General features: G+C 46.7%; 1 protein-coding gene across 2 annotated transcripts in view; it reads right to left on the bottom strand.

Annotated features, from left to right (window-relative positions):
• Positions 1–4,022: 4,022 nt before the first annotated feature.
• The window catches only part of TTYH3 (tweety family member 3), a 60,987-nt gene continuing 51,206 nt past the window's right edge, over positions 4,023–13,803 (bottom strand). The window contains exons 14-15 of one of the 2 annotated variants that reach the window (XM_060684043.2): positions 12,047–12,150; positions 8,297–8,371 (exon numbers count right to left, since the gene is read on the bottom strand). In XM_060684043.2, coding sequence (XP_060540026.2) covers positions 12,070–12,150 — 81 coding nt within the window. In that variant the 3' untranslated portion in view covers positions 8,297–8,371; positions 12,047–12,069. Of the gene's footprint in view, positions 8,372–12,046; positions 12,151–13,803 lie in introns of both variants that reach the window. The other variant, XM_060684044.2, reaches the window with a different exon arrangement.

The raw sequence follows: 13,803 nt of genomic DNA, 5'->3' as shown, positions 1-13,803 counted from the left end.
TGTGTGTGTGTGAAAAACGTTGAGTCCTGTGTGATTTTTGTCAAGGGTGGGTTTCAAAGTGTGTTTTTTCTTTTCCTTGTGGATCAGCAAAAAAAAAAAGGAAAAATGTTTGTTTTTTTTCCTGATCTTTTGAAAGAACAAACAAATGGAAAAAATTTTTGTGTCGTTTGTCACTTATCTGTAATTTATAAATCCCAGTATCTGGGAAGTTGCTTTCTGTAAAGTAGTGTACATATACATACATATATATATATATTATGTGACTCTCGCTATAAATACATATATATATATATATATATATATTAAAGAAGAAAAATGTGTGGGAGGGAAATAATGATTAATATTCTCAGGGAATTAAACCTGATCACTGCCCCAGAGTGCCTGTGGCCTGTGTCTTCTCTGTGCTTTCAATAAAAGAATTTGTTGGCTAATTAATTACTTGAAGCTCTTCTCGTTGTTTTTTTGACCACTTATTGCTTTCTCTGCTTCCTGGGGAATTCTGGGAGTTGAAGTCCACACGTCTTCAAGTTGCCAAAAGGTTCCTTCCAACTGTTACTCCGTTCTAAATCATAAGAACTAACCTAGCTTGTGAGTAGAGGCTTGACACCCAGGAAGGGCAGTGGGTTGGACTAGAAGACCTCTAAGGTCCCTTCCTCCTCTGTGATTCTAGGAGTCCACATCTGAAAGCCCGATGGAGGAATTTACAGGTAGTCCTCGATTTACGACCACAACTGAGCCCCGAAATGACTTGACGCTAAGCCAGACATTTGCGAAGCGAGCTTTGTCCCATTGTACCACCACTCTTGCTGCACGTTGCTAAGTGAATCCCCGCAGTTGTTAAGTTAGTAAGATGGTTGTTAAGTGGATCCTGCTTCCCCTTTGACTTTGCTTGTCGGGAAGTCGCAAAACGGAATCACGCAACCCCCCTCCCCCCGGGAGGCTGCGACCGTCATAAATACGAGCCAGCTGCCAAGCGTCTGAATTTTGATCACGTGATCAGCGGTCGCAAGTGTGAGAAATGAGTGTGTGGGGTTTTTTTCATAAAGAAACGGTCGTAAATTGAGGAATACCTGTATGCTAATTCTACCTGATTTTCAATGGAGAGTTCTCCTTTGTCCATGGAAAACGCAGACAGGTGCTGCCACCTTGTGGAAGGACTAGGTACAACCCACCAGACAAATGATAAAAGCCACTAACAGCGAACAATATAAATCAGGGGTGAAATCCAGCAGGTTCTCACAGGTTCTGGAGAACCGGTAGCAGAAATTTTGAGTAGTTCAGAGAACGGGTAAATACCACCTCTGGCTGGCCCCAGAGCGGGGTGGGAATGGAGATTTTGCAATATACTTCCCCCAGGAGTGGGGAGGGAATGGGAGATTTTGTGATATTCTTCCCCCAAGAGTGGGGAGGGAATGGGGATTTTGCAGTATCCTTCCCCTGGAGTGGGGAGGGAATGGGGATTTTGCAGTATCCTTCCCCTGGAATGGGGTGAGAATGGAGATTTTGCAATATCCTTCCCCTGGAATGGGGTGGGAGTGGGGATTTTGCAGTATCCTTCCCCTGGAGTGGGGTGGGAATGGAGATTTTGCAGTATCCTTCCCCTGCCACGCCCACCAAGCCACGCCCACAGAACCGGTAGTAAAAAAAAAATTTGAATTTCACCACTGGAATAAACCATTCATTAGCCGAAGCAGAGCCTTTTCAAAGTTGTTTATTTTAAAACATGAAACCCAAGCGGAATAGAAACCACAGGAATTACATTTAGAATCATTTCTGTTGTAATATCTGCAGAACAGAAAGAACACAAACCAGTTCAAAACAAAACAAAAAACAGCTACAGTACAATGTCGTAAAAATCAACCAAAAATTCAAAAGAAAAGTTTTTTTTAAAAAATAATCGTCATCAGGCTGAAACCCCACCCCCTCCATTTAAACCCCCGTGAAATTTCAAAAATGTTTTTTTTTTTCGGAGGAGGGGTATCCAGTGGAGAACTCTGAAAGAAGCTAGTCGTGTCTAAAGGCTTTAAAAAATTATATTTATATATATTTCATATACATATATTATATATGTATACATAAAAGTAGAAGGCTGTATTAACCATTGTGGTTTAAAGCAAAAAACCCGGGTTGAAAACGCCAGTTTGGAGTTTGACTTGGTAGAATTTGCCACACCTCTCAAATAATAATAATTAAAAAATTGGAGATCGACAGAATTAAAGTTACAATCAATTTCCCAGGTTTGCATCTCTAATGAACAGAGGAGAAAATACAATTTGCTGGTTGCAAACGGACCCCAGCGCCAAACTCACCAAATTCACGGGCAGGCAGGAATTCAGAAGGTGAAGCTTGGCCCTTGCGTCATAAGAGGTGGCGTTGCCTGCCCAATTTAGGCTGCGTGTTGGGATGGGTAATAAACCAGGATTCTTTGTAACTGGGGTTTTAATGGGCTTGCTTGCTCTGGGGGCGAAACATGAAAGACGCAGCCACAATATCGGCAAGCCTGCTAAGAGAGACTTCAACGCAAAATTGATTGAAGTAGGGGAAAGAGAATGAAACAGGGCCCAGTTCTTGACCGCAACACCAATATTCCTGGGAATCAGAAGCTCTCGAGGGATTACAATGCCCAGAATCCCCATCCAACCTCCCTGAAAAACTGAGTTGATTCAGGGAGACGTCAGCCCAACTCCCAACTAGATTGGGGAAGCCTGAGAGATGGATCTGGGTTACCAGAGAGGAGAGGGGTGAAAACAGGAGGAACGTCCCACCTTGCATAGAGACAAAAGTGTGGTTGTTGAATACACAAAGCACCAAAGAACCAGCCTGACGCTAGTCCAGCAGCTGCCGCTGGTGGCTGTGGTTGTTGCGTTGTTGAAAAGCGTAAGAAAATGTTCAGCCCTGCTTACTGTTTGGTCCCAGGCGCACCGTGTTCCCCCTCTCAGAAGCTCCCTGAGGTTGGGAGATGGTCTACAGCAGGGGTCTCCAACCTTGGCAACTTTAAGACTTGTGGACTTCAACTCCCAGAGCCAAGCTGGCTGAGGAACTCTGAGAGTTGAAGTCCACAAGTTTTAAGGCTGCCAAGGTTGGAGACCCCTGGTCTACAGGGGAAATCTGAAGATTAACTAACAAGGATGGGGAGGTCTCCCACCACTACATATTAGCTGATGGTGGAGAGAGGTCCCATCAGTTTCTCAGCACCTGTCCTTGGTGGCACAGGGAGTCACCTCTCTCAAAGAGAACTCATTAGCTACAAGCAGGAGCATCTGCCATAGATTGAACCAAAGCACTTAGTACTTGGTCCTCTTACCAATGCCTGGTGGTAACGTTTTCTGCTCCATTTGGAAATGATTAAGGACTGGATCTCTTGCCTGCAAGGCATATGCCCTTCCACTGAGCAGTGGACCAGAAGACCTGGCCAACAACCTGCTTTGATACGTGGAGGAGCTGGTTCCAGTTATCGATGTTCCAAGGATCTCAAAGCTAGCTATGCATCACCATGACATACTCACAACACCTAGGATCTAGAGATCTAACTCTGGGCCTGTCTAAATTCCTTCAGGTCTGAGAGGTTCACTCTTAAAAGAACTTTGGTGATCATGCATGGTCTGAAGCATCTCTCTGAGGAACACACCTCAAAAATGAGCAGAGATCTAGATGGGGGTTTTTTTGAGTCCTCGTCTACCTACTTGGCCATCAATTACAGGATGAAGAAGGACAAAAACAGAAGGCGGAAGGCTCAAATTTTTTTTTTGCTGAAGAAAAGGCTTTTTTTTTAACCCAACGTGGTCCAAGCCTCTTGAAGACAAGAGCTTGCAAGCTGCAGGAAGCTGCGATCCACATTTCTCTATTGTCCCTCATCTGAGACGCCTGAACTGGACCTCCTCACTTTAATTAAGCTTCATACTTCCCGGAGGAAGATGCCTGATTGATGGGGGAAGCAGCCAATAGAGCACCTGCTCTTAAGCAACAGCTCAGAAAGGGTGGGGTAAGGACCAAAGTTGAACAACTCCAGCCTTGTTTCATCGCTATGGCTTTTAAAAGACTTTATTTTTGGCACAGGTACGGTTGAACAATGTCCAGAACCTTCACCGCAAGAAGCTTTTTGACATGACCTGATGTACTAAGTCCTAGATCTCGGTCTTTCAAAGAAGAAATGGGCACAGTTGGTCAAGTGAGTGTCAAAGCAGACATACCCAAAAGGGACTTGCCTTCTGCCCCAACGGCCTCCATCCACGGTCAAAACTGAACTATGGACCAGACCCATCATTCAACCTTCTTCTTGGCCTTGCTGGCTACACAGATCGCACCCCACCCCATCTTCTGGCCTTCCTCTCTACTCAAGCTGACCACCCAAGAGATCACAATCTTGGCCTTCTCGAACACACAAAGGATCCTAAGAGAAACACCAACAGATATTCCCAACTACTCAACTTCCTAGTTAGTAGATCTTAGGAAGCGCTAGCATGCTTTGGGGGAAACTATAGATCTTGGGTCCCTTATGGGCCACAGATAAACAAGCACAACAGATCTACGTGGCAAGTGTGCTGAGTCGAGCAGGAACTGAATTTAACGCACACATGAGAAATGCACACATTTTCGGTGATGCTCCAGAAATTTTGCCCTCAGTAAAACTGTTCCAAGTTTAGGCCAGGTTTAAGCTGCTCCTTCCTCTTCCTTCCAGTTTAAAAGCTGGCCACGCACCTGAGGTATTTAATTCACACACACCCTTCAGATTTCCTTTTTTTGTGTTTTTGTTGTTTTGTTTCGTTGCATTGAAGCTGGTCGAGAAGAAATTAACCTTCAAGTCTACATGGATGAATATCAATATTTTTTTTTCTCTTCACCTTAAAACCTTTTCTCATCTGAAGAAGCCAAAGAAAATCCAAAAACGAAGTGAGTTAATATTATACAGATAGGATACAAAAACACAACACTTTTTTTTTTTTTGGACAGCACACACAAAAATAAATTCACAGCCAAGTCTTGATTCGATTAAAAAAAAAAAAAAAAAACCCCTAAAACAATTACAATGCAGTCTTCAACGTTGGGCGGGAGAAGTCCATCCCCATGCTATGTACATGTCACATTGTGGAGAGATGCCTCATAAGCTGCAGATGGTCCCTAGTTTCCTTTAGGATTCAAGAAAGGGCATGTGATGTTCGTCGCGGGAAAAACCGATTCCCTTGCCAATGGCTCTCAGGAAAGAAAGGAAGGGGAAAAAAGGAAGGAAGGAAGGGTTTTAGGACTCCGCTTTTCCACTCCAACCTCTTGTCCCCTACTTCAGGTTCTGGCCAAGCAGTCTTAGCGACCTGCCACTCAACATCTCTTGAATTTCTTCAGCCAAAAAGTCCACAAAGATGGTTTCCACCCTGACGCAAAGAGCCGGAAAAGTCTACGGCGCCATCCTGAGAGTTTTTAACTTGCAAACAAAAACAAAAAAACAAACCCAAAGAGAGAGAGAGAGAAAGCTAAGAAAACAGGAAAATAAACTATTTGGTGGGGTTTTTCGCCTACGGTGCCAAAGAAGCTGGTGCAGAAGACCTGATGAAGACACGGAGCCAGCCAAAGGTCAACGCTCTTTGCCAAGCCAAGAATTGAGGGAGGAAGTGGGGAGGGGGAGGGGGTAAAACTTGGGACAAGCTGGTTTGGAAGGAGAGGACAGCCAGCGGGTGAGCAGCCCTTAGCAGTCGAAATGGTCGCCACGGATGCTTGGCACGAAGGAGAAGACGGGGGAAAGTAACCCCGGCTTTTCTTTGAAGGCAAACGAGTGTCCATGCAACACAACTCACATTTTCTGAAAAGAGAGCCATTCAGACATGCCTCACGAGAGCTGCACGGGCTCTTGGCGTCCCCAGCAATCCATATTTACACAGGTGGGTGTGGGGGGTGCATCCGACACACACCCAGTTGGCTCCTGCCCCCGTCGATAGAAGCACGCACCATAGTTTTGAGTTTGAGATGATTCTGTATCTCGGTTAGTTGAAAAGCTGAGCCGAGTTCAAAGTCCCTGGAGAAGATTCACCCTGCGCCAAACTCCCGACCAAGATCTCACAACTTGGGTCTTCTCCACCAGGTTGTCTTCTGCTTGTTGGAAAATGCGGGGGACATCTTCCATTCGTGCAGGACCACCCCCAAGCTGAAGTTTCTTCACCATCTAAGCGATGGCGACTTCTCAGGAGAAAGTCAAATTTCTATAGTGGTTATGATCCCAACCTACGTTGCCGGTTCCTTCCTTAAGATGATCCCGCTCATGTTTTTTCTTCTGCCTGGAGAAGACTGGAGCAGGAAGGGGTTGTCCTGCTTCCTGCTCTCCACAAACTGAGCTACCAAGAATGTCCTTCTGAAGATCTGTGATCACCTATGCATGATCCAGAAGACTAAATTTTGTTTTTTTAAGGGCACGCTTCAAAAGGTGGTCTGTGAAGGAATGTATTTTTTTTTTTGGAGGTTTCATTTTTGTACAAATACCTTCCTGGTCAGAAGTAGGTCCAATGCCTGTCCCAACACCACTGGGCGATGAGCTGCGTGTCTGGGATCTAGAGATCAGATTGCGAAGCTGAGTAGGCTCCCTGCACTTACACACAAATAATGGCTTACGTCACCCTAGTTGCTCAAGAAAGACCTAACAGTGGTTTTTGTATCTCCTCGTTCTGCTGCAAGCTGCATCTAAGGATTTCAGAGCCTTTGGACAGGCTAAGTTTTCAAAGCAAGCAAGCAATTATGGCGGAGGTGATTGTGTGTGTGTGTGGAGGGGGGGGGCATCTCTCAAGAGCGAAAGCAAGCAAAACCTCCTCCCAAGTGTGCAAAACCTGAAAAGGAAATCTCCGTGCTTTCAGAACGAGAAGACCCAAGAGATAAATAAGAATAGGGTGCAACTATTCAACTATCCTAATCATCTCACACAGTAGGTGTCCTGCAGCAACTGTTCTTCCTCCCAATTTGCTGCTCACCTTTACTGTCAACAAGTTAAGAACTGGTCCCCAGATGGCCTTCAAATTAAGGGGAGAGCCTATCTGGAGACCCCCTTCCAGCCCTGAACTTCAAAAGTGTCTTCCCATAACAGTATTTTTTTAAAATCTTTGCTTCCTGATTTAAGGATACAGGACCAGTGATGACTCTCCTTTCTCCATCTAACATCAACACTTCCAGGGATTCGGCTGTCCTAACTCCCCAAAGAGGCCCAAATGATAAGCATGGAGAAGTCTAACCTAGGAGGACCTTGGGAGGACCTTTGAACTTCGAGAAGAAGCTCAGTTTTGCTGGTATCTCCTTGACGTGTCAAATCCTTCTCCCAAAATTTGATATTTCACAGCCCTCCCCATCCAATCTACAGCGCTCCTTAAGTATTTTCCTGGAATATTTTGGCACCGAAAGAGTGATCGTTTCCAGTTTGATGACTTCACATCAGCTCAAGAGATGTTTGGTGGGAGCTGGTGGGAAGGACAGATACAAAGGAGGAAGGCAGACAGAGCACAAACAGTGTGTGCTCATATAAGGCTGTGTTTGTATGTGTCTGCAAACCGAGCACATACATCCAAGCACATACAAGCTGGTGCAGGAAGCCTTCTCCCTTCTCTCCAGGACTTTCAACCCAGATAGTAAAACCGAGGAGTAAACTTGCAGTAGAGGTATCCGAGAATCGCAAAGGGTTAAATTAGCAGACCACGTTGTAATAGGGAAGGGACCAAGGACTTGCGAAGATCCCAGGTTGGAGATCCACCAATGCTGGCAGGAGAACCGAAGGTGCCTCTACAGCAGCTCCAAGAAGAGAGATCTGGAGGAGAAGCTGAGAGATCTCCGAGCTTCATGGCAGAGCGGACATTAAAGATGGCTTTAGTTTCAAGCGTGCCACATCAACAGCACTTCCAGACCGCGATCCAGTTTTAAGTCATCTGGTTCATCCAATCGTTTCTGGTGGGTTAAACAGAAGCCTTAGGGAGGAGATGGTCAACTTGACCATTTCCGGGCATCAAAAGCGTATTCCCTGTACAGCGAAGGAACACAAGAGGACCAGGAGGTCTTCAGCACGTGGACATGAGCATGAGGAGGTGTGTTCCCTCTCTCTGTAGAGAGAGAACTGCGAGGGAACAGAGCCCAGAATCTGCAATAAGCTTCTACGGAGGTGTCTTCACATGGACATGGGCCAGGTCAAGCTGGGGAAGAAGCAGCAGGAAATGCAACTGAGCTGGATCCTGGACTCGGGGAGAAAAGCAGGATAGAACTGCGAAGACAACAGAGACTTTTGCAATGTTGGCCCATTTCGTTCCATTTTTTTTTTTTCACTTTCCAGGTGTCCTCGTTTTCAGTGCACGCTTCCAGAATCCGGCCGAGGCTGGTTGGTGGCGAGGTATTTGGCTCTCATGCTGGAGGTGTACTAGAGAAAGAACAGAAACCAAGAGAAGAAAACAAGAAGATTATCAACTCACACCCATGTGGCAAGAACGACTTCAGAATCATAGAGTTGACAAGGGACCTTGGAGAGCTTCTGGTTCAACTCCCAAACAGGAGAGCCCCTAGACCAGTGTTTCTCAACCTTGGAAGCTTGAAGATGGGTGGACTTCAACTCCCAGAATCCCCCAGCCAGCGCTGCTGGCTGGGGGATTCTGGGAGTTGAAGTCCACCCATCTTCAAGCTTCCAAGGTTGAGAAACACTGCCCTAGACCATTTCAGACCAATGGAATCTCCAGTGTCTTCTCGAAAAAAATCTCCAGTGATGGAGCACTCACAACTTCTGAAGGCAAAATGTTCCCCTGGTGAATTGTTCTCACCGTCGGGGAATTTCTCCTTACTTCAGATACAGTGATGGTCTGATGGACCTTTGGAGAACTTAAGATTTGCACTGAGTTACATATGAAGGAGCTGACACTCAACTGGAGATCACAAACCCACATGGCTTTGCGGATGTGCTGAAGAGCAGCGCTGAAGGGTTTTGTGGGCAGAACTGCTAACATCCCACTTCAAAAGTTCAAAGAAACCCAGGGCAGGAAAAAAAATAAATATCATCCTACAGATTTTAGTTCCACAAAGAGAACACAGCCTTAAAAATGGGATTCCATTTTAGTAGACAGACAAGGAATCCTCGACTTACCACCTGTTCTGAGTTATGATGGACCTCCCCAGAGCTCCTTACGACCCATTTTCAGTGTTTTTTGATGGCCGTACGGACACACAAGCACAACTGTAGTGATGTGATTTAGGTGCTTGGCTACTGGCTCACGTTTATGGACGTCTGCAGCATCCTAAGTCACCTGGCCTCGATTTGTGATATTTTCCCCCCAGCTTCTGATGTTGACTTCCAGAGTCCAGCAAAAAAAACCATCCTGTTCTATTCCTTCTGTAAATGTATCACGAATTTGAAAGAAAAGGGCAGAACATCCCCATCGGGGGGGTGAGCTGCTGAGGGTTCGGCAGAACCTGTAGCTAAGATTCTGTGCAGTTCGGAGAAGCCCCAAATCCCACTCCTGGCTGGCCCCACTCCACCCCTCCCCACACGGCCCGTTTTGGATGCAGGTATGTGCAGGGAGGCTCGGGGAGAGTGAAAAACGGGCCTACTGGAAGCTCGAGAAGAGGGCCTCTGGAGCCTGGGGAGGCCATTTTCACCCTCCCAAAGGTTTGAGAAAAACCTCCAGAGCCTGGGGAGGGCAAAAACACACACCGCCGTGGTGCAGGAGGCCAACTACCACCCGGGCAGAGAACCCCTTGCTAAAATTTTTGAAGCCCATCCCTGATCCCCATGTTGGTTTCATCACTCCGATGAAATTTCTGGGTTCTTGCAGACACCTCTGTCCATCTCTACACCTTTCGTTTTATGTGGTTTCGTCACGAGGGTGACCTTGTATCACCATGTTCTGGAGCCCCCTCTGGTGTGCCCTTCCCTTAAAAGTCACACTGGCCATCTGGACCTCTCAACGCCAAATATAACTTGTCTTGGCTTCCCTGCTTCTCAAGACGAGTTGGCATTGGAAGAAGGAGCTGACAAAGGAGGTTGAGAACATCTGCCGACACTTCGGACCCTAGCAAGAAATGTTCTGGTCTTAAAGACTACCTTCTGCCCCTCTCAAGTTCTCTTCCAGAAAAAAGCAAAACCAAATAAAACAAAGATGTCTGAAATACAAGAGTCGTAATACAGAACATTGAGAAAGGAACGAAAATGCAGTGAGCCAAACAGCCACGACGGGACCCTGGGATTCCTGCCCCCACGTTTGAGTGGGACCAAGCGAGGCAGAAATAAGAGACCAACCCAGAAGCAGAAGATCACAGGCAAACATGCACCCGATAACATACGCAGTTCCTCCTCATGCGCGTGTCGGCTCATGCACCCCAAGCAAAGCATGGTGCCCTTTTGACAATCCACGCTAGAGCAAAAGGTTTGCCGTGGTGGAAAAACCCAAAACTCTAGAGATTCTCAAAAGCATAAGATGAAGCAAAAAGCCAGGATGGATAAACCAGGCAAATGGCAGCAGAGATAAGGTAGGTGTGTGCCTGTCCTTGGGGGGTGGGGTTTTTTTGTGTCCTGAACACTTCACAAAAGTTAGGATACGTCTCTTCTCTCGAGGGTTCTCTAGATGTTCATCGGTTCAGAGATATTTTTGCGCCGGTCTGATTTAATCAGAGTTGAGCAGCAGCAGGTAGCAAGCTAGCTGCTTTGAAGGCTACCGTTTTCTGGAAGGGTTCTGGAGGTTTCTTGCCGCGGGATCCTGAACTCAATCTGGATTGAGGGATGCATCTGAAGGACTATGTCTAACTCTTGGTGGAATTCCCCAGGATCTGTGTTGTATCGAGGGGATGTGACTAGCTGTATCGCGGAGATCAGCAGGAGACCAAGGATAATGGTCTTCTCAGCCACCAGGGAACTGTGTCCCATCATCAATGGTGGAGCTTGGAGGATTTAGCACGCTGTTGGTAGCTCCCGTATTCAAGGTTTACTTCTACCTTATGGAAGGTAGATGGAGCTAAGAGGCAGCACCCACCTGGGAGATATGGAATTGGTCAGCTTCGTGAACAAAACCAAGATAGAATTAGACCAGCCCAGACAAATAATCCACATTAGAACTAGGGGGAAGAACCCCTAGCTTCTATTCTTAGATATATAAGAACAGACCTTAACTTTGCCACTAGATTAGCTAGTTTCTTTCAAGGAGGGTGAAACCTGTACCAGATTAAACACTTATCCTGGTTTAAGCTAGGGTTGAGAGTCAACAATGATATCTCGTTGTCGCTTCTGAAGCTGGTTAGCCCGCCGCTAAATCAGGTGGCAAGAAAAAAAAAAGCTAGGAAAAACTCTGCTTGAAAATGGAAGGGAGGCGATTTCAAAACCCAGCTGGCTGAATCTTAAGACCTTCTGGGTTTAAAAATTTGTCAGGAGACTGTTAGCAATTTTACGGCACTCGCTCACTCGGCATCCTGGGGTATGGTTGACAGTGGTTGGTCTTTTCAGTTTTGCACGCTGCCCGGAATCTCTTGTTACGAGATAGGCAGCTACAGACACGACTTAAATCACCCAGTCAACTTTAAAAAAAAAATTAATAAAAATACACAGAAACTGTGACACAAAGGGAAAGAGATTGGGAGAGAGAGACAAATAAAAGGTTTGGCAAGAGAGATTAGCTACGTATGTTTTCAGGTGAGCTCAGCTAGCTAAAACTCCACGGGGGGAGAGTTCCATGGAGGAGATGCATAAGCCAATCCAGATCCAGATCCAGGTCTCCAACTTGGAAGTTCCCAGAAGAGCCAAAGCGAGAGAGGTCCTTTCTTGATTGCAAAACTCCCCAGGGTTGGGGAATGGGTGAGGACTGGAGGCTCCGATTCTCAACAGCTACAAGGATTGCAGGGAGCTTTGCCATGGAAAGATGGAGAGGTCCCTCCGCGACGGAGGAGCAGGGCGTAGAGACCCTGGTGGGGAGAAGGACGGGGGGAGGGAGGGGGAAAGTGCAGGGAGAGGAGGAGACGTGGAGTCTTGGGCAGGTGACCTGAGGAAGTCAGTGCAGGATGGCAGGATTGGGTGGGTGAGTGGGCATTTCAGCGAGAAGGACCCTTGTTTTTTCAGTACCTGTTCCGTTTTTGCGGGCGCTGCTACCAGTACGTCCGAGCACTGTCCGAGGGCTTAAGCTGCCAGCTCATATGGCTGCTACTGTCCATGGCAGCCAAATACAACTGTGATGATGCAGGAAAAGAGAGAGAAAAAGAGAGAGAGAGAGTGCAGCCTCAACGTGCATGAAAAACCACAAGTGCAAGCATGTGTGACCCGTTGTGGTAGGGATGTCGATGATTGAGGGGGAGGGGGTCATTTTTGGAAAACAGACCTTGGAGCCGGGAAGGGGAGGAAAACGAAAGAAGGGATGACTCGGGGGACAAAAAAAAAAGAGAGAGACAAACAATGAAGAAGACAACTCTTTCCCTACCGGAGAAGCAGACTTGGTATTCCACAAGTTGGGTCCCAAAAGGAACGAAATCTTGACGAGCGCTACTCTATTCTGCTTTGGTTCAGAACTCTCTTAACCAGAGATGGGTTTCAGCAGGTTCTGACCAGTTCTGGAGAACCGGTAGCGGAAATTTTGAGTAGTACAGAGAACCGGTAGTAAAAATTCTGATTGGCCCCACCCCCATCTATTCTCTGCCTCCCAAGTCCCAGCTGATCGGGAGGGAATGGAGATTTTACAGTATCCTTCCCCTGCCACGCCCACCAAGCCACACCCACAGAACCGGTAGTAAAAAATTTTGAAACCCACCACTGCTCTTAACGCTATGATCTTGTGACTTGGTGTCCGCCAACACCAACTTGGGATTTGGGGTCCAGTTCTGGATGCACACTTCTCTGGGTTTTTTTGGGCAGCCTTAAGCCAACTCTGATCTCATCAGAGAAGCTTGGTGGGACATGGGTTGGCCAAGTCAACCGTTGGTACTCTTGACAAGGCTACTTTCCACAAAGCAAAGGGTTACTAAGAAAGGTCCCATTTAGATGGTGTCTACCTTTTTCACACCACCTCTGAGTGCAGTGTCTCAATGGCTAAGACACTGAGCTTGTCGATCAAAAGGTAGGCAGTTCAGTGGTTCGAATCCCTAGTGCCGCGTAATGGGGTGAGCTCCCGTTCCTTGTCCCAGCTTCTGCCAACCTAGCAATTCGAAAGCACGTAAAAAAATGCAAGTAGAAAAACAGGGACCACCTTTGGTGGGAAGGTAACAGCGTTCCGTGTGCCTTTGGCGTTGAGTCATGCCGGCCACATGACCACGGAGACATCTTCGGACAGCGCTGGCTCTTCGGCTTTGAAACGGACATGAGCATCTCCCCCTAGAGTCAGGAACAACTAGCACATATGTGCGAGGGGAACCTTTACCTTTACCTGAATGCTACAGAAGAACACTTCCGTTTTTATAAGCCGTGAGTCTCCTCGTCCTCTCAACCTCCAAAGCATGGACCACCCTAAGTCCTAAGATAAAACTCAAAACGTGCTGGTGCTTGCTACACCTTCTATAGTGGTGGCAGTGCCTGTCTTCTTAGATGTTGAGGTAGGGCACCAAACGTATCTCTACACCCCAGGTCCTAAAACTAAGACATGGCATTCCCATGATATCAACTTGAAACTCCTTTCTCTTTTGAAGACGAGATCTCTATTCTTCCAGATAGAATAGAATAGAATACCAGAGTTGGAAGGGACCTTGGGGGTCTTCTAATCCAACCCTCCTCTTTAGGCAGGAAACCCTCCACCACTTCAGACAAATTGTTATCTAATCTCTTCTAAAAAGCTTCCAGTGTTGGAGCATTCACAACTTCTGGAGGCAATTAATCCACTGGATAATTGTGCTCAC

This window comes from Pantherophis guttatus, chromosome 14 (genome assembly GCF_059756535.1).
Source record: "Pantherophis guttatus breed Tessera chromosome 14, ASM5975653v1, whole genome shotgun sequence".
NCBI classification, from domain to species: domain Eukaryota; kingdom Metazoa; phylum Chordata; class Lepidosauria; order Squamata; family Colubridae; genus Pantherophis; species Pantherophis guttatus.
The sequence above is the reverse complement of the archived record's forward strand: the minus strand, read 5'-3'. Positions and strand labels throughout refer to the sequence as shown.